The sequence below is a fragment of the Carya illinoinensis genome, chromosome 10 (assembly GCF_018687715.1).
Source record: "Carya illinoinensis cultivar Pawnee chromosome 10, C.illinoinensisPawnee_v1, whole genome shotgun sequence".
NCBI lineage: Eukaryota > Viridiplantae > Streptophyta > Magnoliopsida > Fagales > Juglandaceae > Carya > Carya illinoinensis.
The window spans coordinates 4,214,109-4,241,139 of NC_056761.1; the positions used below are offsets into that span (position 1 = coordinate 4,214,109).

General features: G+C 34.3%; 1 protein-coding gene across 1 annotated transcript; it reads left to right on the forward strand.

The window, feature by feature from the left end:
- The first annotated feature begins 23,726 nt into the window (after positions 1 to 23,726).
- LOC122280019 (3-oxoacyl-[acyl-carrier-protein] reductase FabG-like) lies at positions 23,727 to 26,506 on the forward strand. The gene is made up of 3 exons (XM_043090962.1): positions 23,727 to 24,525; positions 24,911 to 25,140; positions 25,982 to 26,506. The coding sequence occupies exons 1-3, from the start codon at positions 24,174 to 24,176 to the stop codon at positions 26,258 to 26,260; spliced, it is 861 nt and encodes a 286-aa protein (XP_042946896.1). The 5' UTR covers positions 23,727 to 24,173; the 3' UTR covers positions 26,261 to 26,506.
- Positions 26,507 to 27,031: the final 525 nt, after the last annotated feature.

A 27,031-nucleotide genomic window follows, 5' to 3' on the forward strand; every position in this document is an offset into this window, starting at 1 on the left:
CCGATCCTCCAGATCGACATGACCTCTCCTCATTTCCATTGGCACGTGGTCCTCATGCGAGGCACAAGTTGGCTTTTCGTCCACTACATGTCTACCCTTCCGATGCCAGTCTATCAGGGTTATTACTTTTCTTAACCGGTGATCTTGTGAAAGAGACTAAGGACCTCACCAACAAATACTTCAAGACTTTCAACTATAGTGTTTTCGCTTACATCGCCTCCGACAATGGCTTACCTTTAAAACGTCTTTTAAGACGATACCCTCTTTGTAGGGTTTAGGTAGATAATAAGAAATTGGTCTCAAAACTTATTTTTTTCTTCTTTTTTCTACCTCATTTACATTGTGGGTGTTGCTTTGGGGAATTTGTTGGGAAACCCCACCCTTTTTAACTTGTATCATGTTTTACTTTAATGAAATATGCTTGCTTAGAAAAAAAAAAACATTAAGGAAATACAAATGCAAAGTAGATTAACTCAAACATAGTTTAAAATAACATGAAGAAAATACTATACTATAATGCAACATGCCTAATGTTGGGAATATAATAGCCATTGATGTTCAATTAGATTTTCTTCGAGCTGATGATGTGCTGAGCTGTCTCTAATATGATGATGATACTGGATGAAATCCGTAAGTTCAGTTGTATGACTGCGCGACAATTCCAGAAGATCATCATCAAGTTGATCATACTCAATGTTCGAACTCTCATTATCATCACCCTCGTCTTCAATGATCATATTACGTAGAATAACACATGCTTTTATTATATTTGTTAGTTCTTTCACTTTGAACGTCTGGGAAGGTTCACGAATGATAGCAAATCGTTGTTGAAATACCCTGAATGCACTCTCGATATATTTTCTTGCGGATTCTTGTACTTTCACAAAATTTTTCTTTTTATTTCCTCGTGGTGATGGAATCGTCTTCACAAAAGTTCATCACTTGGGATAAATACCGTCCGTAAGGTAATACCGTATAATGTAGTCGTTGTCATTGATTGTGTGATTGACTGGAGGAGCACACCCTTAGGCAAGTTCCGTAAAAATAAAAGATTTCTCTAGCACACTAATGTCGTTATGTGAACCAAGCATACTAAAAAATGCATGCCATATCCAGAGATCATATGAAGTAACTGATTTTAAAATAATAGTTGGTTCATGGATGTGGCCGGAGTACATACCTTTCCAGGCTATGGGACAATTTTTTCACTTCCAATGCATGCAGTCAATGCTTTCCCACATTCCTAAGAATCCCTATTGTTCAGTAATAGCAAACAATCATGCAATATCATTACCATTTGGAGACCGCAGATATTCATCTGAAAAAACACTTACTATTGTCTCAGAGAATTTTTTGAGGTTCTCCATTACGGTGCTTTCATCAATACGTATGTATTCATTAATGAAATCTCTAGTAACCTCATACTAGCATTTTAAGTGCTGCGGTTATTTTTTGCATATAAGATAAACCGAGTCATCCGACATTATCTCTTATCTGGACGAAGTACGACTTGTAAGACTCTACATCATTTAGAATACAGAGAAATAGGAGACTGTTCATCCGAAATATCATTCGAAATAGATTCGAGGGATATACTAGATTTTCTGCGAAATAATCGCGAAATAGGCGCTTGTTCTCTTAAATATGATCACGCCGAATAAACTTACGACGTTGGTGATTGCCACAATACGTCGATGACTGTTCATCGGCCTTGTCATTAAGAACAATATTATTATCATCTTTAGAGGATACATATATCAGCAATTTGCGAAAGAATGTACGAGCTATTTGATCAAAGAAGTGGGAGATCAAAAGAGACTATTGAATTTCGGTTCTATAGATCAAATGAGACTTGAGTTTGTAAGAATATGAATGATAGCAATATGCGTATTTATATGGAAAAAAGTTACCGTTACATATATGACCAAAAATGTTACCGCTTGAGAGAAGATGAAAAAAAGTTACATTTGGAAAAAAGACAAAAATATTACCGTTAGAGAAATGATAAAAAATATTACCGTTACAAAAATGATAAAAAATTTTATTATCAACACGTGATTAGGTATTACGATTAGATAAACTGATAAAGAGTACTAAAAAAAAATTGCCATTACGTTAGAAAATGCACATATTTAAAAAAATTACTATTTTTATAATACGAATTTCGGTTTGAAAAATAATACTGTATTGGATAGTCAAGATCATATAAATATTTAGTAAAAAGTAAAATTTGAAAAGAAGATAATAAGACAAAAGAGTTAATAGTTAAGATTGTAAATGAAAGAGAGAGAAAAAAGTAATAAAAAAAGAATAGAAAAATATTATTTTATAGAATAGAGATAAGGATGCGGAATGAGACGTATGAGATTTTTAGAAGATGAATAAAATTTAGGAATAAATTTGAGGGAATGTGATTTTGAGTTAAATTATAGGAAATTTTATGGGAATGTGGATGTGGATGCTCTTACTGCATTTAATTAATATCTTTCAACTGCTCATGACAAGGCATATATTTCTCCTTTTTCTCTCTGTCCATTTATTTTTTTCCATTGTGTTTAATTTGTATTTTTATTTTGTATACAGACAATAATATATTGATCTTGATTAAATAATTTTGAGTTAAAACATGCAATTACACTCAAGACAAGAATTCCATGTATTTGTAGATAATATAAATTTTATATGCAGTCAAATTTACGTATTTTTTATATACTCTACTAATGTGATTGACTGTATTTTTTAAAAAAAATGTAAAATAGCTATTTTATGTAAAGAATATACAAAAATAATTGTACCTAGTAGAACTCAAATCCACTTAGGTTGGTTCTTCCATAGGTGGCAACAATTCTCGAATTAGAATAAGCATTTCTTTAGCGATTGGTACATAATCTTGACCTTGTCAAACTTGCATGTAAACAAAAAAGTCCATGTTAAACCAATGTAGGAAAAAAATAAATTTTTCGTAAAACAAGTAAGAGTATGGAAATTCTACCTTATTTTGTTCGGTCATACCACTTTGATTTAACCCTTCAACCTGGGCTAGTTTTCCACAAAATTTATTTGTCGTCTTTTGAATAACCAACCACTGATATATTAAAGACTTTATTGTCCGCTCATTTGTGATTTTTTTAAATTGTTGGAAGTACTCAAATATTTTTTTCCAAAGTTGGAAGTGTTTTTGATATGTTCCCTCGACAGCATCAAGATTACGATTCAGCCATACAGAGACAAATAACTTGTCTTCTTCGGGGGTGAAGTACGCACCCCTGACTAATTTCCTAATGTCGATAGGCTCGTTAGGAGATAGAGGTGAAGAGTCATCAAGGGTCATAGGAAATGTTCCATTTTGCCCACCATAAGTGGAGTCGAGTTGAGGATCTTGACTAAGAAGGTTGGTGAAGTATATATATCTAGGGTCTTGTGAATCCATTTTTAAAAAAACATTGAAATGTTAGGCACGTCAATTTGAATTTTGGGATTTAGTCGGGGTCGTCAGCTGCAACAACTAGTTGCCAGTAATTGTTGGTCATCTGGGTTACCTAGTCATGAGGTTGTTATTATCATAGCTGATGGGGTTTAGTTTACACATTATTTCTCTATCACAACATAATACAAAACAACAACCAAACAACATGCAAATCACAATAATCCTAAATAAGAGCATCCTCATCTGATTTATTAATATATCGAATGTATTAATAAATTAAAAGGCTCAGAATGGTGTAAATATTAACAACATACGTAAGCAAGGAGCTCAACATTGAATGGTTGCAAAACCTCACCCGAACCCCGATTGCCTTTTGTGAAAAGTACCACAAACTGCAATAACTGGATTTTTGTGCAGTTTTTGCTAAAAAACAAACGATTAGATCAAAGAAAAAGTAATTTTAATCATTCCCTTAACACAAGAACAACCTCGAGGCATTAGGATCCCATGTATTTTGGATTTTCTTATCACAGTTTATCAAAGGCAGCATAAGCCACGTCTAACTGCTGAGAAAATAAAAAATAGTACAAAAAGAAAACCAAATAAGATTCTTATTTACTGATCAACAAGAAAAAAAGAAAAGAAAAACCAAATAAGAAACCGAATGAGTAATCTTGGTTGCCAATTGACAACCAACGCCTCCCTTATAAATATAATGCCCCCTCAACAGAAGTTCAGAATCAAAGCACGGGACAACTTTCTTAAATGATAAAATAAATTAATCAAAAGCATAAAGCCTCAGCCATACACATAAATATTACCACTATCAAATCATGCTAGAAATTCCTCATTCACTATTTGTTTTCCATCCCCACAAAGAAAAATGCAACAAAACAGAATAAAAATCATGGAGGACTCCAAAATTTTCATCCCAAACATAAGACATCTCTGGGAAAAGACATGAGATTATGGCATAAGGTTTGTGCTTATTCAATTGGTAGGAAATTCAGAGTCTCTATGAATGGAATATGACACATCATCAATAAGCATGCACCAAAAAAATTGATGAATGATAATAGTACACATGAATCTTGAATATTTAAGAGAATGAAAGAGGAAGGTAGCTGTAGTTGTGCTTAAAACATCTTCATTAAAAAATAAAATTTTGATAATTAAAACATCTTGATAAAATAATATTGAATATGATATGAAAGTTAACAAAAGACAAATCTGAGCAACAAATTACTATAAACCAACAGAAAAAAACAAACTCGTACAATCAAAAGTTCACTCTAGTTTAATAATTTTCATGCACATTCATATTTTGTTATACACATCAATTTTTTTACCTATTCCCATCTTACTTATAAGCATTAACATAAATCACGTATATTGAATTCAACTATAGATCCTCAGTAGCAGTAAAAAACAGCTAGGAACAATACTAGCAGGGTGATCATGCAACAATGGTCATACTTTCTCTTTTTGCTTTAGAGTCATAATGCACTCCATCTATGTATTGGTTTATTATTTACAATAAAATCAATTAACATTCAAATATACCAACTAATGGAAGTAAAATTTGCATACTAGTGAAAGTGGAAAAAACCACAATTCACAAGGGAAAAAAAATACAATTCCAAGACACCAAGAGACATTCATAATCTAGCTCGAACTGCTACAATATAGCACATATGTAAATCTAAATCCAGGAAGGCTTTTGCCCAACAATACTGGCCACCTGTACAAGAAAAAATTATACTCATAACTACCAATTAGAAAAATTATGTAGGTGTTTACATATAAAAATTGTGTTAAGTATGGTGTGTATATGTGTGTAAGCAAATCAATATTGTTGAACTTAAGATTTCAAGTTTTGTGTAATTATATATCTACACATGGATTTTGATGATAACAAATGAATTCAAAGAATAAAGGAGTCTCAAGCTCAAGTTGTCTACACAATGGAGTCAAGCACATAAAGGAAACAAGCATGAGCAAGAAGGGAACAAGTTCACATTAAAGTCATAGAGTAATGTTGTAAATTTCTTAAAAATTTAAAATTAGGATTAAGGTTCAAAATTAATATTTTATCATAAAACATTAAAATATATTTTCAACATGTGCATGAATATTTTGAAAATTAAATTTGAAAATTATGAAAGATGATTGACTGTCATCTTTCACATGTGCATTACATGATTAAAGGTTTGAACTTTGAAAATATTAAAGATGACAATCCTTTCACATGTGCATGTTTTATTTGAATATTTTCAAAAGTGATTGATACTTTTTTTTACTTATGCAAAAGGTAGATGCTTTTATTTGAAATATTTGAAAAGTAAAGTGTACTCCTTTTGTCATATGCAAAAAGTAAAAAGATTAGGTTTGAAATATTTGAAAAGTAAAGTGTGCTCCTTTTGTCATATGGCAAAAGTAAAAGATTATATTTGAAGTTTTTGAAAAATGAATGATGTTATTTTTGACAATTGAAAAAGAAAAATCTTTTATTTGAATTTTTTGAAAAAGTGAATGATGTTATCTTTGACATGTGAATATTTTTAAATTTGAATATGATGTCTCATATGCCTATAAATAGATCATTTGAGAGTTTTACATTTACAACATCCAGAGCATACAACATTCATTGAAAGTTTTCATTCTCTCTTCTCTAAGCATTGAGTCTTAATTCTTGTTTATTTTGAGAGAGATATATTTTACGCTGTATTGTTCTTATTCCATTCATTGATGAGTGTTTTCTGATAACCTACCCACTATCAGCTCTTGTATCAGTAAAAAGGTGTGTATAACCCTGTGCGTGTAGAAAGTGTTCTACATAGGGAATAATTAAATCATCACGTGTAAGGTGATTGCAAGTGTAGAGGGTGTTCTACACGAATCCTTTGTAGCGGTGTTGTTCAAATGTGTAATAGGTTTCTGATGCAGGGGGATCCGAGACAAATGATGCTGAGCTGTCAGATTGCACCTTGATGGCGCTGAGATACCATGAGTTGGCAGATCAGCGCAAAGACGGGAATTGATTGTGATATGTTCCTAATTGGGGCCGTTTTGAGTGTGTTTCAGTCTTTTGGCCATAACTTTGGCTACGGGTGTCGGAATCGCACATAAGACCCCAATTCGGAAAGCATGGCTCCATGTGCCTTTTTTTGACCTCAAATTCTGCTGTTTTTCCCTCCGAATCACTAGTTTTAGTTATTTTTTTATTATTTATGGTAATATTTCGCTTGTCAGTTAGGAAGTCATTTTAAATCCGATTTGGGCCAAATTTTTTGCAAATTGCTTATTTTATTGCGAATTTCAATTTAGAGTGATTTTCGAGATTTTGCTATTTTTGAAAAAATTCGAATAAATACAATTTTTGGCTATAACAGTCCGGCTTGTGGACTGATTTTCATTATTGCTTGATTTTATAATGTTCCGTTAAACCCTAGAGACTTTTCTCTCTGGTTTTGGGCGATTTTTCTCCTATGAATCATCTGTTGGAACTAGCCTGCAGGATAATCGCTATTCTGTCCGGCGTTAGTTTCTATCTCCACCTGAAGGAGGTTGAATAGTGAATTTGAAAATTCTTAAGGGGTAGCTTGAGACGAGGACGTAGGCAGTGAGGCCGAACCTCGTTAACATACTGAGTTTGCTTCTCTCTTACCCTTACTCTTTATATTTATTACTATTTCATATTTTGTTTATATTTTATATTGTATATTTGATTTATAATTATTTTTTTTTAATATAACTCAATTCATCCCCCTCTTGTGTTAGTAATCTGGGTAATAATTGGTATCAAAGCTAAGAGCTCTATTATAAGATTAACTATCTTTTGAGTTAAGATCTTATGGCTAATATTGCAGTTTCATTTGGTGAAGGTCAATCTAGCAGTCGCCTCCCCTCTTTTGTGGAGACAATTACTCATTTTGAAAAGTTAGAATGAGAATATTCTTTCAGGCTCAAGATCGAGAAATCTGGAAATGCATTATAAATGGATATTATATTTCAACAAAAGTGGTTGATGGAGTAAAGGTCAAAAAAGAAAAAGAATAGTTTGATCGTGAAAACGATAGACTTTATACTTTGAATTTAACTGCTATGAATTTATTATTTAATGCTCTTAATGGAAATGAATTTAATAGAATAATGACTTGCGCTACGGTAAAAGAAATTTGGGATAACTTGGAAGTTACTTATGAATGAACTTGGCAAGTCAAGGAATCAAAAATTTATATTCTTATTCATGAATATGAAATGTTTAAGATGAATGATGATGAATCTATTTCTAGCATGCATACTCGTTTTACTAACATCATAAATAGCTTGATAGCTCTTGGCAAAGTTTATTCCAAGGTGGAGATAGTAAGAAAAACTTTTAACTCTACCAAAACGCTAGGAATCAAAAGTGACAACACTTCTTGAAGCTAGAGACATCAATAAGCTTGAAGTGAATGAACTCATTGGGTCACTTATCACCCGTGAGTACATATTGAAAAGAGGAGAAGAAGAAGGAAAGCCAAAGAAGTGTTTGGCACTTAAAACTGTTCCTCATGAAAGTGAAAGTGATAAAGATGAGGAAAATGACGATAAAGATGAAGAAATTGCGATGATAACAAGAAGAATTCAGAAGTTCTAAAAAAAAATAAAACTCCTCCTAGGAAATCATTCAAAACGTTTTCCAAGAAAGATTCAGGTAAAAATGACACTTTAATTTGTTATAAATGCAATAAGTCTGGTCATATCAAGCTAGATTGTTCTCTGCTGAAAAAAAATCGAAACAATGGCAAGAAAGCAATAAAAGCTACATGAGATGATGATTCAATTAGCTCAGATAGTAAAGCAAATAATGGAGAATCAACAAATTTTTATCTTATGGCTAAAGATGACATTGAGGTAACAAATCTTGATAATATTGAAGATCCTTTATATGAAAAATTGCAAAATGTTTTAGAAGAGGTATATGAAGAATTTGAAAAATTGGGTATCAAGTATACTACTTTGAAAAAGAAAAATTTTTCTTTAACGAACGGAATTGATATTTTAAGAAAAGAAAGCATCGTTTTGAAAGATGAAAATCTTGAGTTGAAGAAGAAGAAAACTGATTTAGAAAATATTGTTGAAAATTTTACAAATGGAAAAAGAAATTTTGAAAAACTTCTTAGTAGTCAAAGATGTGTTTTTAATAAGGCAGGCTTAGGATATATGCCAAAACAAAAATATAAACCTTATAAAAGTTTCTTTAATAATCCTTCTACATCAAAGTTCAACATTCAAAATTTTTTTCATAAAAATAATTTTGTCAAAAAAAGATATTATTGTAATTACTCAAGTTCTTCATATATACCACATGCTATTTGCAATTTTTGTAATAGAAATGGTTATAATTATCATGCTTGTCCTATTAGAAGAAAGCATACAATGACTATTAGGGCCATATGGGTATTTAAAAATCTTGTTTCTTCTAATATTAATAAATAAAGGACCTAAAGAACATGGGTACTAAGAAAAATCATTTTAATTGTTTTTATAGGTATGCATGAAGTCCTCCACAAACAAAAATAAATGGTTTCTAAATAGTGGATGTTCAAGACACATAACATAAGACAAGATTAAGTTCTTTGATCTTAGATCTAAAGAAGAATGACACGTGACATTTGGAGACAACTAGAAAGGGAAGAGTGTGGGAATAGGTAAAATTGGTAATGAATCTTCTTTCATAATTGAAGATGTTCTACTTATTGAACGTTTAAAATATAATCTTTTGAACATAAGTCAATTATGTGATAAAGAATTTACAGTTACTTTCAAAATAGATAAATACATTTTTTTGAATAATCATGATTGTAATATTTGGTTTATTGCTTTGAAAAGCAACAATGTTAATACAATCGATTTTGAAGAAATTACCTCACAAGATGCAATTTATTTTTCAGTTTAAAATGAAACTAGTTGGTTATGGCATAGAAGACTAGGTCATGCCAACATGGAACTTATTTCCAAACTTTCAAAAAATGATCTTGTGAGAGGTTTACCAAAAACAAATTTTCTTAAAAATAAAATTTGTGATGCATGCCAATTTGGTAAACAAACAAAAACTTCTTTTAAAATCAAGAAACATATTTTCACTATTATACCATTGCAACTGATGCACATGAATCTTTTTGGACCAAATAGAGTTGCAAGTCTAGGAGGAAAATATTATGCATTTGTTATTGTTGATTATTTCTCTAGATATACTTGGGTCATCTTTCTTACTCATAAAAATGAAGCACATAACGCTTTTACCAAGTTATGCAAGAGAATTTAAAATGAAAATGACTATACTATTTCAAGTATCCGAAGTGATAGGGGAAAAGAGTTTGTTAATAAAAATATTGAAACATTTTGTAATGAAAATGATTTTGTGCATAATTTTTCTACTCCTTGAACTAGGACTGTTCATCAGGACCGGATTTTTTTTTAGCCCAGTTCGGAACCCGGATTCTGGTTCTGGATTTTGGACCGGATTAAATCCAACCCGGAATACGCATCATGAAAATCAGATTTATCTGGTCCGGATCCGGGTATGAAACTCGGGTTTCATATTCATAACCCGGTTAACTGGGTTTGTATATAAGGTCTGTTTCCCTTTCCACTACTCTCGTATCCCTCCCGTCTTTTCTCTCTCTCTCTCTCTCTCTCTCTCTCTCTCTCTCTCTCTCTCTCTCTCTCTCTCTCTCTACAGGCGAAAGAAACCCTAGCCCCCGATCCTTCGATGCCTTCGTTCTTCACTCCTCACCAGTGAGAATGTATGCCGTATCTCCCTCCCCCCCGATTCACTCTCTCTCTCTCTCTCTCTCTCTCTCTCTCTCTCTCAACCCTCGCCACCGCCGTGATGATCTCAACCCCCCTCTCTTCGCCCACCAACACACTCATACCCATCAAGCTCTCAAACCCATCTCTCACCGACATCCATCCAAGCCTTCTAGACCTGCTAAGCCTCTCCATTTCTCTCTTCATTTGGGCATTTTTTTGGCTCTCATTGGTCATTCAAGTAAGGCCCCGGTCCTTTTATATTTTTTTTTTTCTCATTCTTCAACCTTAGATGTAAAGGTTTAGTATTCGGAGTAAAGGTTTCTATTTTTTGTTTGGGTTCGTTTCCTATTTTTTTGTTTGGGTTCATTTCCTTTTTTTGTTGCTTTTACCCTGTTTTTCCTCATAGAACGAAATACTAGCCACAGATTCGTTTATTTCATGTTGGAGACTTCTATGGATTTGTGTGCTAGTATTGAAATGGTTTGAACATCTTTGGTTTTGTGATCGGTGGAGGTTAGAGTATTGGTTGGCCTTTCCTTTGTTTTGTGCTCTGTGAAAACTTCCTTGTTGAACATATATCTCAATTATCTAGACTCATGGTATTGACATGATAGGACTGGATCTTGGGAGTGTATACCATTGATCTATCATTTACTATTTGTTAAGTGTTTATGGCTAAGGGTGCAATCATCGTTTCTCTATTAGTTCTCTCAAAAGAATGGGGAATACTCTTTAAGTTTAATATTAGTACAGAAAAAAAGAAAACCAGAGAGATAAGGCATTTTCTGCAACTCACGTTCAAAGAATGCGCTTCAAATATAAAACAAGTGCATTCAAATATGGGTCAACATTTATATATATATATATATATATATATATTGGGGTGCTAGATGTTAGTTAGAAGTTTGATAGTCAGAGTTGGACCCATGTTGTCTCGAGCTACTCATTTAAGTACTCATGTCCGTATGTAACTTTTGGTCAAGCACAACTTGTTTTGTTCTTGATCATTCAGGCAAATGATGGGATGCCATACAGATTCCAATTTTGGAGCTCTTAATATCCCCTTTGGGTAACTTCCTTTTGATCTTTGCGATACTCTACACAAATGAAATTAATTCCAATTTATTTTGTTGTTTATTCAAATTACTTCTTCTGTCATGTTTCGGAAAATGCCACTTTTGTTCATCATTGTGTAACTAGTAATGTTGTTTGTTCTTATTTCTCTATAGCTCATAATTTTCAATTATTTAAAGCCTTTGCCATGTTGTTGTTGTTGTCTTGCTTACCCACTTTGAACATCTGAAATCATGATTTTGAGCTCTTTTGGAATCGAATTATCAATGCAAGAAAACCAAACAGATACTAGCTCAACTCATGAGAAATTTGTCCCAAAGGTGGCCGGAAAGCCAGTATCTCCTTAATTAAGGCCAGTATTATTCATGTTCTAATTATTTCTCATTGTCTAAAATGTTTAATGTTTTTTCTCAGTGCTGAATAATGTTTAATTCTCAGTGCTGAAAATGCTTCCATTGTTTTTTCTACCCCACTTGGTGAGACACTCATCTTCATTGTCTTTTATTTATTTATTTCACACACTGACATCACTTTATGAAGCAGGACCTACCATTTTAAAATATCACTCTGATCATTACTCTGATTATCACTCTATTAGCAGATTCAGTATGTATCTAGCATTATATTAGTTTGTAGGATGTGTTGCTTTTAGATTTATGCCATTTTCATTCTATTTTATTTTTTACAGGATCACTTTGAGGCCAAGCACTTTGAAGTTGCTATTTGGTGTGGAAATTAAATCACTGATTTTGTAATTTATATATTGTAATTTAGTATTTTGTAATGAAATGTATAAATAACAAATAATATAATATGCAATGGATTGTATTGTAATGCATGCATACTTTGCATAGAAGAATATTGGATTTTTTTTTTTTGTTTTACATGCATTTTTATCAGAGGCAAATTAAGTGGAAATTTGATATAGTAGTTGATATTTTTCAAACTCTAAAAACAATCAAACTTATTCTTTTATTTTTTTATAAAAAAATCAGAGCCACATGTGAAAATATTGGATATACATTTAGGTTTTTATATGGGCATAAAAAAAAAACCGGGTTTAATCCTGAACCCGGAATCCAGGTTTTGAAAAATATGGATTTATCCGGGTTCTGGCCCATTTCTGACCAGGGCTAACCTGGTCTGGGTTCCGGTTTGGGTCTACCCAAATTCCTGGGTTGGAACCCAGATGAACACCCCTACCTCGAACTCCTCAACAACATGGGATAGTAGAGAGAAAAAATAGATCTCTTCAAGAGATGACAAGAACAATGCTCAATGAGAACAACTTGCCTAATTATTTTTGGGTCGAAGCGGTAAGTACTGCATGTTATGTTATAAATAGAGTTATGCTAAGGTCTAAGTTAGATAAAACCCCCTATGAGCTTTGGAATGAGAAAAAGTCCAACATTGGTTATTTTCATGTATTTGGATGCAAATGTTTTATTTTGAATGATAGGGATAATTTAAGCAAGTTTGATACAAAATCTGATGAATGTATCTTTCTCAGGAATTCTACTAATAGTAAAGCTTATAGAGTATTCAATAAAAAGACTTTAACTGTACAAGAATCTATGCATATAGTATTTGATGAATCTAATTTTCTACTCTCCAAAAAATCTATTGATGAAGAAACAGGAGGTATAAATAACACGGAAAGTCTCAATCTCAACAAAGAGAACATAATAGAGGAAGTTTAACATAGAAACATCAAGAAAGACTATCAAAATTTAATACAAGATGCAACCAAACAATGGAAATTTGTGAAAGATCATCCAGTAGAACAAATTTTGAGACAACCTTCACGAGGTGTAAGTACTCAATAATCTTTTAGAAATATTTGCAATCATACTGTTTTTCTATCTCAGATTGAACCCAAAAATATTGATGAAGCACTTCTTGATGAACCTTGGATTCTAGCTATGCAAGAAGAGTTGAATCAATTTGAAAGAAATGATATTTGGACACTTGTTCCTAGACCCAAAAATCATACTATTATTGGAACAAAATGAGTTTTTAGAAACAAGAAAGATGAGTCCGGAGTCATTACTAGAAATAAGGCTCGACTTGTAACCCAATGTTTCAATCAAGAAGAAGGAATCGATTATGATGAGACATATGCACCCGTCACAAGATTAGAAGCTACCGAATGCTACTTCTTATGCTTGTTATAAAGATTTCAAACTTTTTCAAATGGATGTTAAAAGTACTTTTTTAAATGATTTTATAAATGAAGAGGTATATGTTGAGCAACCTCCAGATTTTGAAAATCATATTTACTCAAATCATGTTTTCAAACTCACAAAAGCACATATGGACTCAAACAAGCTCCTAGAGCTTGGTACGAGAGATTCAGTGGTTTTTTTTTATAGAAACATGTTTTTTAAGATGAAAAATCGACATAACTCTTTTCATTAAATATGAAAATGATAATATTCTTTTGATTCAAATTTATGTTGATGATATAATATTCAGTGCTACTAATGAAAATATGTATTAAGTTTTTATTAAGACTATGCAGGAAGAATTTGAAATGAGCATGATGGGAGAACTTACATTCTTTCTCAGATTGTAAATTAAGCAAGCAAAAAGTGTGACATTCATCAATCAATCAAAATATATTAAAGAATTACTGAAGAAGTTTGGGATGGAAGATGCTAAGGAAATTGGAACACCAATGAGCCCATCAACTAAACTTAATAAAGATGAAACTGGTAAGCCAATTGACTCGAAAGTATATCGAGGTATGATTGGTAATTTATTATATTTAACAGCCAGTAAACCAGATATTATGTTTAGTGTGTGCTTGTGTGCACGCTTTCAATCATCTCCAAAAGAATTACATTTAATTGCAGTTAAGCGCATTCTTAGATATTTTAGTGGTACAATTAACCTAAGGTTATGGTACCCTAAACACACATCTTTCGATCTAATCAGCTACACAGATGCTGATTATATTGGTTGTAAAATAGATCGAAAAAGCACTAGCGAAGCATGTCATTTCTTAAGTCATGCACTAGTTTTCTGGTTTAGTAAAAACTAAAATTCTGTTGCACTATCTACTGCTGAGGCAGAATATGTTGCGGCGGGTAGTTGTTGTGCCCAAGTTCTTTACATGAAGCAATAACTTGAAGATTTTAAACTCATGTATAAACACATTCTAATCAAATGTGATAATACAAGTGTTATAAATCTTTCAAAGAACCCAATACAACATTCTAGAACTAAGCATATTGAAATAAGATATCATTTTTTTCAAGATCATGTGCAGAAAGGCGATATAATACTAGAGTTCACAAACACACACAATCGGTTAGCATATATTTCTACAAAACCTTTACTAGAAGATAGATTATGTATGATTATAAGAGAAATAGGTATGATGCATGCTATGAATATATCTTAAAAGATAGACCAGAGTCAATAAAAATAGAAAGAGATTTTTAAAAAATACTTTTACATAAACTTGAGATTCTTAGCCTCATGTTTGAGACGCTCATTCTCTTCATACAATATCATGTCATCTTTATCCATGGGAACTGGCAAGCGGAATGAAGAATCTAATAGAGATTTCAAATGTTTATTCTTCTATCGAATGATTCATTCCCTTATGTGAGACTCCTAAACAATTCACTGAAGTACAACAATTTGTTTTTTAAGCTTTTCAACCTCATGGTTTCTAACTTGTAGCCGCTAGAAAAAAGCAACTATAAAGGAGGAGTAGCGAGTTCCAAGACTCACCAAGTTGTAGATAGTATCGAAATCTGACTTATTAGCCAAATTATTATTTTCTTGCTGCAATATGGCACCAATGGCAGCTGCAGAAAGGACAGGAGGTTGAGGTGCAAAATACCTCATGGATGAATCTAAAGAAATGTTAGAAGAATGAATCATTGAGAAAAGAATTGAAGGCTTAAAACGAGAATGTTGAAGGAATGCAGATGAGTTATAGAGATGAGAATAAAATTTGATGCAGATTGGATGAACTTTAAAACTGATTTTATAGAGATAGCATAAAGAACAAGACGAGCTATCATCCAATTCAAAGAGCAATGAGATTTTGTTTTACCGATTGGTGAAAATGACATTTTTTTTTAAAACTCAGAGCCCTTAATCTCGTTTGTCAACAACATCAAGCGATTTTTTCAAATCTCCAGCCACATTTGTCGGGTCACAGACGGATCCATTTTTTTCAACTATCTACAGTTTCTACTAATGCACCATTTTCTTCAATCCATTTACTTGCTGCGGATCCTTTTTAATAATGCCAAAAGGGGGATAAGTGTAGACTATAACATTAACATTGTTTGAATTGCTAAACTTGTTATATATGCTTGTTATTATATTTATACTTTTGCTTAAAAAACTAATGCACATTCTCAGGGAAGCTTAAGTATTAATATAGGTTTCAGGTTCTATCAAGTATTTGTCATCATAAAAAAGAGGTAGATTGTTGAACTTAAGGTTTCAAACTTTGTGCAATTATATATTTACACATGGATTTTGATGATAACAAATAAATTCAAAAAATAAAGAAGTCTCAATCTCAAGTTGTCTACACAATCTCAAGTTGTCTACACAATAGAGTCAAGCACATAAAAAAAACAAGTATGAGTAAGAAGGAAACAAGTTCACATTAAAGTCATATAGTAATGTTGTAAATCTCTTAAAAATTTAAAATTAGGATTAAGGTTCAAAATTAATATTTTATCATAAAACATTAAAATATATTTTCAACATGTGCATGAATATTTTAAAAATTATGAAAGATGATTGATTGTCATCTTTCACATGTGCATTACATGACTAAAGGTTTGAACTTTGAAAATATTAAAGATGATTGATTGTCATCTTTCACATGTCCATATTTTATTTGAATATTTTCAAAAGTGATTAATGTTTTTTTTTACTTATGCAAAAGGTAGATATTTTTGTTTGAAATATTTGAAAAGTAAAGTGTGCTCCTTTTGTCATATGCAAAAAGTAAAAGATTAGATTTTAAATATTTGAAAAGTAAAGTGTGCTCCTTTTGTCATTTGCTAAAAGTAAAAGATTAGATTTGAAGTTTTTGAAAAATGAATGATGTGATCTTTGACAATTGAAAAAGAAGAACCTTTTATTTGAATTTTTTGAAAAAGTGAATGATGTTGTCTTTGACATGTGAATCTTTTTAAATTTGAATATGAAGTCTCATATGCCTATAAATAGATCATTTGAGAGCTTCATATTTACAACATCTAGAGCATACAACATTCATTGAAAGCTTTCATTCTCTCTTCTCTAAGTATTGAGCCTTAATCCTTGTTCATTTTGAGAGAGATATAATTTACACTGTATTGTTCTTATTTCACTCAGTGAGAAGTGTTTTCTGATAACCTACCACTATCAGCTCTTGTATCAGTAAAACGGTGTGTATAACCCTTGTGCGTGTAGAAAGTGTTCTAAACAGGGAATAGCTGAATCACCATGCGTAAGATGATTGCAAGTGTAGAGGGTGTTCTACACTGATCCTTTGTAGCGGTATTGTTCAAATGTGTAATAGGTTTCTATCTCCACCTGAAGAATGTTGAATAGTGAATTTGGAAATCCTCAAGGGGTAGCTTGAGGCGAGGAAGTAGGCAGTGAGGCTGAATCTCGTTAACATACTGAGTTTGCTTCTCTCTTACCCTTACTCTTTATATTGATTGTTATTTCATATTTTGTTTATATTTTATATTGTATATTTGATTTATAACTGTTATTTTCTTTTAATACAACTCAATTCACCCCCCTCTTGTGTTAGTCATCTAGGCAACAAATATTTCTCCATTCACTAGTTTTGTTATTTATGCATGCACATGTAAAATATGTGAGTGAGTCTGTATCCATGCTTGCAACAAGCGTATAAATAGACAGCAAATTTGGAAAGCTTTGCTTTTTGAATCGTAGGTAGAGACAAAAGAATTTCAATCAAAATGACAGAAATTGGATCAAAGCATCCCCATAACAACCAAAATTACGTTTGGTAGTTAATAAAATTAAAACATAAATCTTAGCTAAAAACCCCAAAAAAAAAAAAAAAACTTTCATTCAGTCAGCTGACCTTGCTTCATCTTCTTTTCACTATAAAAAAAAAATCGAGAAATTTAGTTTAATCTCCTATCAATTCCTTATAAACCAAACAGACTGCATTTGTAATCAGCACAACAAAAAAGAATCAAATAAGAATGAAACTTAAACAAATAAACAAACAAAAAAGAAATCGTTGTCTCCTTTCTACCATTTATTGAGCAACCAAAATCGAACAAATCGAAGAAAAGCTAAGAGATATCAAATTGATGCATAAACAAGGGGAAAAAAACAAAGACGAGATGGAGGAGACAGAGAGAGGATGAAAAGTAGAAGACGAGAAAATCAAGCAAACTGACTGAAAGGGAGATTTTCTAAGGATCTCACCCCAGATCCCAAAATGAAGTTCAAAAAATTAAAACACATACATATACAAGTATATAAAAATGCATGGATAGTTTGAAAGAGAGTACCAAATAATAATCAGCCGAACAGAGAGTAAAATGCATCAATCCTCAGTCCAATCTCTAGAGAAATAGGGAGGAAGAAAATAGGAGAAGAGAGAAATAAAGAAGGAGAGAGAGAGAGAGATGGAAAGAAAAATAGACAAAAATAAGAGGAGAGAAACATGTTCAAATTCAAAGAATTGAGAATCACTTACAGGCAAGGAGAGGTTTACCGTTGGTGCTACGTTGCGAGGGAGGGGGGCAGAAGAAGATGCCGGATGAAGGGGACAATCGTTGGGGTGAGGGAGCGATGCGGATGTATAGTCGTTCCCCAAATATGGGGACATTCTGTAGCACCCGTAAATTTCATTCTCATTTTAGGGATTGGGATGGAGTGTGGGAAGTTTCCACAAATTATAAGGATAAGCAACGGATCTAGAACGGGATGCGAGTGCTTTGAGGGTTTTCATGAAAACCCTAAAAGTTTTCCCAAATTATAAGGATAAGCAACGGATGCAGAATGGGATGCGAGTGCTCTTATAAACTTCAAAATCTCTCCAAAAAATCTCAAATACCTTGGTCTTCCCCTAAACTTGGACAAGAGCAACAAAACTTTCTTTAATGATATCTTTGAAAAAATTCGAAACAAGTTGACTGGCTAGAAAGTCAAACTTCTCTCACAAGCTGGAAGAACCACTCTAATCAGATCTATGGCCAGTTCTATCCCAGCCTATACAATGTCTATCATTCTGATTCCCAAAGCCTTGTCAAATAGCATTGATAACTCATTGATGAGATTTTGGTGGGGTTTTGACCCTAAAAAATCTCATAATCTTACTCCTAAATCTTAGAAGTCTATTTGCAAGCCAAAATCAATGGGTGGCCTTAGCATTAGAATCACTTACACCTTCAACAAGACACTATTAAGCAAATTGGGATGGTCTTTCTTTTCGAAAAATGCAAGTATCTAGCATCTTGTCCTCTCAAATAACTATTTGAGAAACTGCTCCTAGCCTGAGGTAAAAATCCATCCAAGTGATTCTAGATTTTGGAAATGTCTTGTTAAACAAAGGGATTTCCTTACCTCAAGCTTTTGCTAGCAAATTAATAATGGAACCAAAACTTTAGTTTGGCAAGATCCTTGGACACCATCACTTTCCCCTCCTATCCCAACTCCTTCATCTTGATCATCAAAAGGATCTGTCCCTCACGGTCTCAGAACTAACTCTAGAGAGTCCAAAAAGCTGGAATACTTTGCTGCTTCAAGCCCTTTTCTCTGAAGAAACTGTTAAAGAAATTGAAAGAATTCCTCTTGCTCAGTATGAGTTCCATAATTTGAGAGACAACATTAAATGGATTTATTACTCTAGTGGAATCTTCTATGTTAAGTCAGCTTACGCTGCTCTTAATACTTCTACCCATATACAAGACAATTCCCATCCCTCACACACCTAGAAAAATCTATGGAGATGCACATTCAAGACCGTCTTAAGTTGTTTACTTGGAAAGTCTTCAACAACATTCTTCCCACTAGGTCTTTACTAAATCCATACATTCCTCTTAAGGGGGATCAACTCATCTGCCCAATTTGTCTCTCCTTTAAGGAAACTAACTCTCACTTATTCCTCTCTTGTGCATACCCGAGAATTCTATGGAGACAGTCCCCTTAGCCTTTGGATATTGAAAATCTTACGGATCATAATATCATTAACTGGATTCTATCCATCATAGAACCTGAGACGAAGCTGTATTTTCCTAACCAAGAAGCCTACAATTTCCAAATCTTTGTTGTAATAGCAATGGACAGCCTTTGGTTCTATAGGAATCAGATTACTCGTGGCTCCCAACCTATCTCCATAAACAATTTTGTGAGTAAGGTTCTCAACAATTTCAAAGATCACAGCAGAGCTTGGGAAACAATTGATACCCAAAATAATCTTGAGTGGAACCCCCTCCTTTAGGTCATATTTCAGTCTCATTTGATGTAGCAATTTGCCCTTTTAGGGGCATGGCAACAACAATAAGAAGAGACCATTTAGGGGCTATAGTTGGCTGTAAAATAGAGTTTACTAGATCTTGCAATCCAAATTTTGGAGATAGTTGCTTTTCTTGGAACTCAGCTTGCCTTGGAAAAACAGTAGAAAAATATTATTCTAGAAGGCGACTCCTAGGTAGTAATTTCAGCTTTGATAAACCACAGCAAAGTTTCATACTGGCTTATTGAAGGCCTGATCAGAGATGCAAAGATGTTGTTTAACAAGTTCAATGCATGGAAAGCAGTCAAAATTCATCGAACTCAGAACCGATGCACGCGTTCCATTGTGCAATGGATTTCTACAAACTTAATGTTTGGCAAAATACCCAGTCTCAAGATCCCATAAATGTATTTTGAACTTCCACAGTGGAAATGATGTGCCTAGTATACCTTTATAATTTCTAGTCTTTATTTCTATCTATGTCTATGTTATTTCAGTCTGCATGCTTTGTATTATGGACCCCTTTGATTAATGGAAGTTACTCTGAGCTTTAAAGAAAAAAAAAAGATGAATTTTATTATTATGATTAAATAAATGACAAATAGTATTAAATATTAATGTTTTAGCAAACTATTGTGTTATTATGTTATTTTAATATAATAATTAAAAAAAAAAAAACCAAAACGTTACTATGTTAAGATATTCAGCCATCTAATCAAATTATTGTCTTCGATTATTTCCTAATTTACTCATATAATTTATATTTAGATTGTCCTGTTTTAAGAATTTTGTTTGTGTATTATTAATATTATCAATTGTACGAATTTGCAAACTTCGGAGTATGCTAAAAATATTGAATAGAAGTATTAGTTATTATTTATGTTTTTATTCGGTTACAAGGTTTTTAACAAGTATAATGGAAAATAATAATAATAATAAAACGGCCTTATTTTTTACAAATTTGAATGAAATCCACGACTCCTTGTTTTTATTTAAGCAATTAAATTCACCGATATGCGGAGTTATATAAATTATTCTATTATTATGTAGGCATGACATACCATCTCATTATTTAAATTAATAAATTATAAGAGTAATGTTCCATAAATTCATTTTTACGTATTCTCTGTACATTCTATTGATGTGACTGACTGCATCAATTTTTTTAAATACATAACTAATTACATCAATAGAATGCATAAAAGAGTACATAAAAGTGTCTGTACATAAAATTTTTGTTACGCTTATAGAATGTATAAGTATAATGTATTTATTTTAAAATAAATAAATAAATATAAAACTTATATAAAAAAAAAGTAAATTTTTTTAAAAAATATACGACGCTTATACAACTTACCCTAGAATATTGGTAATGACTTAACTACGTCAAGTTTAAAATTTAACTAAAATCTCACATTTTAACCATAATATCAAGTGCCAGCTAAATAAGTTCACATATATTAGCATGGGGTGTTCTTAAACCATGCAAGTACGTTATGGACTATTTTGTACAAGCAAACAAATGCGTGAAGATCAGATCATCGACCTAGGGGTGTAAACCGATGTGTCGGCGTCGGTTTCAGCTTCAAACCGAAACCCCACTGACGTGGAAAAACGTTGCTTACAACCGGCCGAAACCAATCAACTGAGGGAGAGAGAACTGATTCCATCGGTCTCGACTAGTGTCGGTGCAGTCTTCAGTTCTGTTAGGGACTTCGGTCTAGTCCCTAAACACTATAGTTCTCTAGATTCGCTTCACCCAACTATGACTGATGAGCCTATCCTTCTTGCTCGCCTTCTTACTTGAGTCTAGACTTGAGTGATGAGATTTGGTGAATATGGATGATGGGTGTTTGTGGTTTGTGAATTGGATCTTGGTGGGATGGTATGGTGTATGGGATGATGATGGTATGGTATGGTATGATGATGGCCAAATGGTGTGATTAGGCTATGGTAGGCGCCCCTTGGGTGATATTATGGTAAATATGGAAGTGAGGCTAGCGTTTAAGGTTTCCTAAAATATAGGAAATCTTTATGGAGGCTAAGGTTTATGGTAGGAAATATGGAGGCACTAGATCTAGTGTAGATCTAGGACTTTATGATGAACAGGGTTTAGATCTAGGATTATGGAAGGTATATGGATGATAATATGGTGATGGAATGATATGGAAGTGAAGGAAATATGAAGGGAGTAATCCAACAAGGCTAGATCTACTTGGCAAAGTAGATCTAGTGTGTTGGGATGATATGGGGCGTGTGATATAATATTAAGTGCAAAAAGAGTAATGCAAATAACAAGTAAATAACAAGATTGAAACTCAATAATGGAAAAGAGAAACAAACTTGCTTATAAATTGATAGATGAAGCAACACCCATCCACAAACGTCAAGGTGTTGAATCTCTATTTGGAATTCACATGGGTTGCACCCAAATAGCCCAAGTGCCAAGCACCGAATGAGATTACCATAAAGGGAATTTGTCAAAAGATAATGAAAGATGGGACTAGGGTGGCCTTTATATAGGCTTACAAGGGGAGAGTCCTAATGGTGCTTGAACAAGGAAATAAATCCTAGAAATGAATTAATTCCTAGTAACACTAGCCTAAGGAATTAATTCCTAGTTGTACTAAAACAAAGAAATAATGAAATATATAAATACTAGATGATTTTATTAAAATAATAAAATGCTAATAAAATTCTGGCCGCGGAGCCCATGTGGGACCCACGGCCTTATTGGTGCTAGCCGGTGCTGAAAATGGCTCATGGCATGGGCCATGGGCGCTGGCTGGTTAGCCATGGTCTGGCCACATGGCTGGTGCCATGGTTTCTGGCTGGCTGGTCTGGTCCTGTTGCATGGCTGGTGCTGATGGGCAGCATGCATGGCCTGGCATGGCCTGCATGCTGGTCATGCTGCTGGCCAAGCAGGTGGCCTGGCTGGCTGGGCATGCTGGCCTGCCTGCTGGACGTGCTGGCCAGGCAGGTGGCCTAGCCATGCACGCTGGGCTGGCTGGCTGGCGTGCTGGCTGGCCGGGCTGGGCTGGCAAACCAGCCCACTAACCTTGCTAGCATACTGAAGGATGCTGGCCGAGCTGTTGGCTAGCTGGTCTGTGGGCTTGCCATGGCATGCTGATGGCTCACCATGGGGGCCGACTAGGCATGTCAGTGAATATGTCGAGGCTTGTCCCGGTGTAACTTTTCTAGAGGGTCTAACAGGTTCATCGTCAGTGTCATTTGGGACGGAGGAGCAGCGTCTGTGACTCTGCCATGAGAGTGCGACGAAGCTTTGGTAGACGAAACCCTAGAGCTCGACGAAGAAGGAAGGGGGCGAGTTGGTTTAATGCTATTTTGGAACGGCGCCGTTTGACTGCCGTTCCACTAAATTTTTTTCCCATCCAAGGGAATTAAACGACGCTGTTTCACTTTAATGAGTGAAACGGCATCGTTTCTTTACAGGTAGAAAATAAAAAAAAAAAGTTATAATAGACGTCGGTCGATTCAGTAATTTTTCCTGAGTCGAACTGCAAATCAAACTGGCCAACGTCGATTCCTATATTTTTAACTCGAATGTCGACTAATTTTTCGCCGGTTTCAGCCTCCGACAGTCAATTTCTGTCGGTTTAAGCCTACAGAAATTGACCGATGCAAAGACTTACGTTGCGTTTTCGTCTTGTCACGGTACTCCCTTGTCTTACCAGCTCCCATTGTTTTCCATTAATTGTGCCACTGGTTTCTTCAAACCTGCTCCCAGGTCTTCCACGTCGCAGTTCTTTTTTTATTTTTCTTTCTCTTTCTCTTTCTTCATGATCTCTGTCGCATCTGGGCCTACGTACGTCAGTTTTGGATATGGTTGAAACATGAAAACCATTACATGGATACATCTCGAGCACTCTCGTTATTTTCTTTGCTTCCAAACAGGGCCGGTTCTTAAAATCTTTATTTATTTGTCGAAATAACTATTACTTGGATTAGACAAGGAATCTACCTTGAGGCTTGAACTGCTCATGGATCACTATCATACTATTGAGAAAAGAGAGGGAGGCTAAAAAGAACAAAAAAAAGTCTCAGAAAGAGGAAACTCGATATGTATTTCTTGGCTACTCCATTCATCACAAGGGATATTAGTGTCTTGACATACGATTGGGCCGCATATATTTATATAGTCATGGAATATTTGATGAGCTTACATTTCCCTTCATCTGTAAACAAGGTTCTACCAAACCTGATTTACACTCTCTGTGTGTTGAAGCTGAACCCTGATTTACACTCTCTCTGTGTGTTGAAGCTGACGTCACGAGGCCTCTCTCTCTGTGACAGCCTGTCTCGTATTTATTAGTCGAGCTCCTCCATCGGCTTCAGCACATTGGTTGTATCGGTGTGAATCCCCCTCAACATAGAAAGGAAATGACGAAGCAAGGCGCGGAGCATCTGCAGGAGCCATGGAAGCGGGACCTGGAGGGAAAAGTGGTTATGGTGACTGGGGCATCCTCCGGACTCGGCCGCGAATACTGTCTTGACCTCGCCAACGCCGGCTGCAAGATCGTGGCCGCCGCTCGCAGGGTCGACCGCCTCAACTCCCTCTGCCACCAAATCAATCACCTCGCTTCTTCTTCGGCGTCCGATTCCCGAGGTTGCCGAGCCGTGGCTGTAGAGCTAGACGTCTCTGCCGATGCTCCCACCATTGAGACGTCAGTACAAAAAGCTTGGGATGCGTTCGGGCATATCGACGCCTTGATCAATAATGCGGGAGTTAGAGGCAATTTACTCTGTTTTTTTTTCTTCTTATTTGCTTTCTTTTTGGTTGTTGAGAAAACGAAGGAAAATGAGAGAAAATTTTGAATTTGGTACTAATCGAAGCCAACAAACCATTAAAGTTATATCTCTTCTACCTTGATTTCTTAACAATAAAAAGAATTCGTAATTTTTAGGCCGGAACTCAAACTCCACGTTTGATATTAGCCTGCTGAGTCTTATCCTAATTTCCCGATACTTCTTTGCGAGTATACGGCTACATAGCTGCTTCTTCCTCTGTACTTTGATTCTTGGAGCCTGTCTAAGATTCGGATACTTTGATATGGATCTATCTCTTTTGCTTTTACTCGTTTGATCAATGTTCTTATCTATTACGCTGCGTACTTTAGGTAATGTGAAATCTCCGTTAGACTTGTCTGAGGAGGAATGGGATCAGGTCGTCAACACAAACTTAAAAGGAACCTGGTTGGTGTCAAAGTATGTCTGCATACGCATGCGTGATGCGGAGCGTGGAGGATCAATCATTAACATATCTTCAATTACTGGTCTTGACCGTGGGCAGTTGCCTGGAGCTGTCGCCTATGCGTCCTCAAAGGCAGGCGTAAACACCTTGACAAAGGTAATGCCATTTGTTATGCAATTGTTTCGAAATATGGGGTAGTTTCATTAACGCGTTTCATGGTAGTTGTTTGGGAATAACTTCTTCAGGATGAGAAATTATAGGTGCAGTTAACCTTAGTTTTGGATTCTCTTTTCTGACCTATGAGTAAAATTGTGCTGTTTTCACAAAAAGAATGCACTGCAGATGGACAAAAAAATTCATTCTTAAAAAAAGATTTTACTTTGATTAAAAGAATTTACTTCAATCTATTAAAGAATTAGTATACAAGTGAAATTTATTTTTATTGTTTCAAGGAAAGTCATCTGAGTATAATTCTTATTTAAGGAAAAAAAGAGATATTTTTTGCCGTTTGCAAGGAAAATAACTTCGTAGAGAAAGCTGCTAGGAGTAGAGATGCCAGTGCAGACTTGAGGATGCCCTTCAGACCAAACACTCTTCAACTGCACGACCTGAATTTTCTCATATTGGTCGCTTTTGGAATCAGCAAGGCTGCAACAGACATAATTACCTTCTCCAAACGCCACCGTTTTCATTTTCATATCGTGATATTAAGGGTCAACGCGTTGATGAAACTAGGACACATAAGATGTTTGATGATTGTTCCACCTGGATGTCTACTTATCTTTCCATGTTTAGTGACTGGTCCATATATTCCCCATGGCGGGGAAAAGGAGAAGGGGTGTGAGATCGTGCTTGGCTTTTTCTGTAACCATATGAGGACATCTTAAAATGGAGTTAGGAGCCAGTGTCCTCCAAGTCTCTGAATATTTTTCTTTCAAAACTGTTCCATTATATTATTTTCTGAGTTTCTATTGTATTGTATATTGTAATATTGCAGGTTATGGCTATGGAATTGGGAGTTTACAAAATTAGAGTGAATTCAATATCACCTGGCATTTTCAAATCTGAGATCACTCAGCGTCTCATGCAAAAAGATTGGCTGGATAAAGTGGTTAAGAAAACTGTCCCTTTAAGAACATATGGCACATCTGATCCGGCATTAACATCACTTGTTCGATACTTACTACATGACTCTTCTGAATATGTTTCGGGCAACATTTTCATTGTTGATGCAGGTGCAACGCTACCGGGTATTCCTATTTTCTCTTCCCTTTGATGTTCATGTTTTGTACTGACATATAACTAAGTTTCACTATACTGAGATACGAGGACAATATACCTCATGTGTGAGGTATTAGTAGTTTCTGAAACTTATGGTTTTTTTTTTTTTTTTTTTTTCAATTTCTTTTCCTGCCATTTAGTTCAATGTATTGTCATATCTGGCTGCTTTACTTTTATCTGCGTCACTGGGACAAGCTTTATAAATTTGATAGTGGTTGAAAAATCAAAATTTCCTCGAACAGTATTTGTTTAATCTGGTTATTGGCATGCTTTAGGAAACTTAAGGATTGAAATTGTGGTTAGAGAGAGATAAGAAGCAGAGTATCTGTTTAATCTGGTTATTTGTGTTGTTTTAATTTTCTTGCCATATAGTAAGGTTGTTGCTTCTAAAAGCAGTGATGATTCTATGCGTTAGAATAACCATTCGCACTTGTACGAGCTCAGCAGAGACCTTCCCGCGGCAAGTATGGAAAGTGATACACTTATAACTATTTTTTGCAACTTTTATACGATCATGTTTAAAATGAAGGATATTTTCTAAAATAACATCATTTTACACAAATATCCTCATTCTAACACATGGTTGTATATAGATTATAAAATAGAGTTGTACATGTATCATTATTCATTAGTCATGTTTAGTTAGGAAAATTCTCCAAACTCCAAAATCCTACACAACTTGACTTCCTGTGCTTTTTATAGACTGGTAATTGGTGGGATTGGCTCTGTGGGTATGATTTGAATCTCTCGATCACTATTTCTGTGT

Excerpts from the sequence above, each read along its gene's own strand:
- LOC122280019 (XM_043090962.1), top strand. The coding sequence starts at position 24,174 with ATGACGAAGCAAGGCGCGGAGCATCTGCAGGAGCCATGGAAGCGGGAC. Across the intron at positions 24,526-24,910 it reads CAATAATGCGGGAGTTAGAG|GTAATGTGAAATCTCCGTTA; the intron begins GCAATTTACTCT and ends TGCGTACTTTAG. Across the intron at positions 25,141-25,981 it reads GCGTAAACACCTTGACAAAG|GTTATGGCTATGGAATTGGG; the intron begins GTAATGCCATTT and ends GTAATATTGCAG.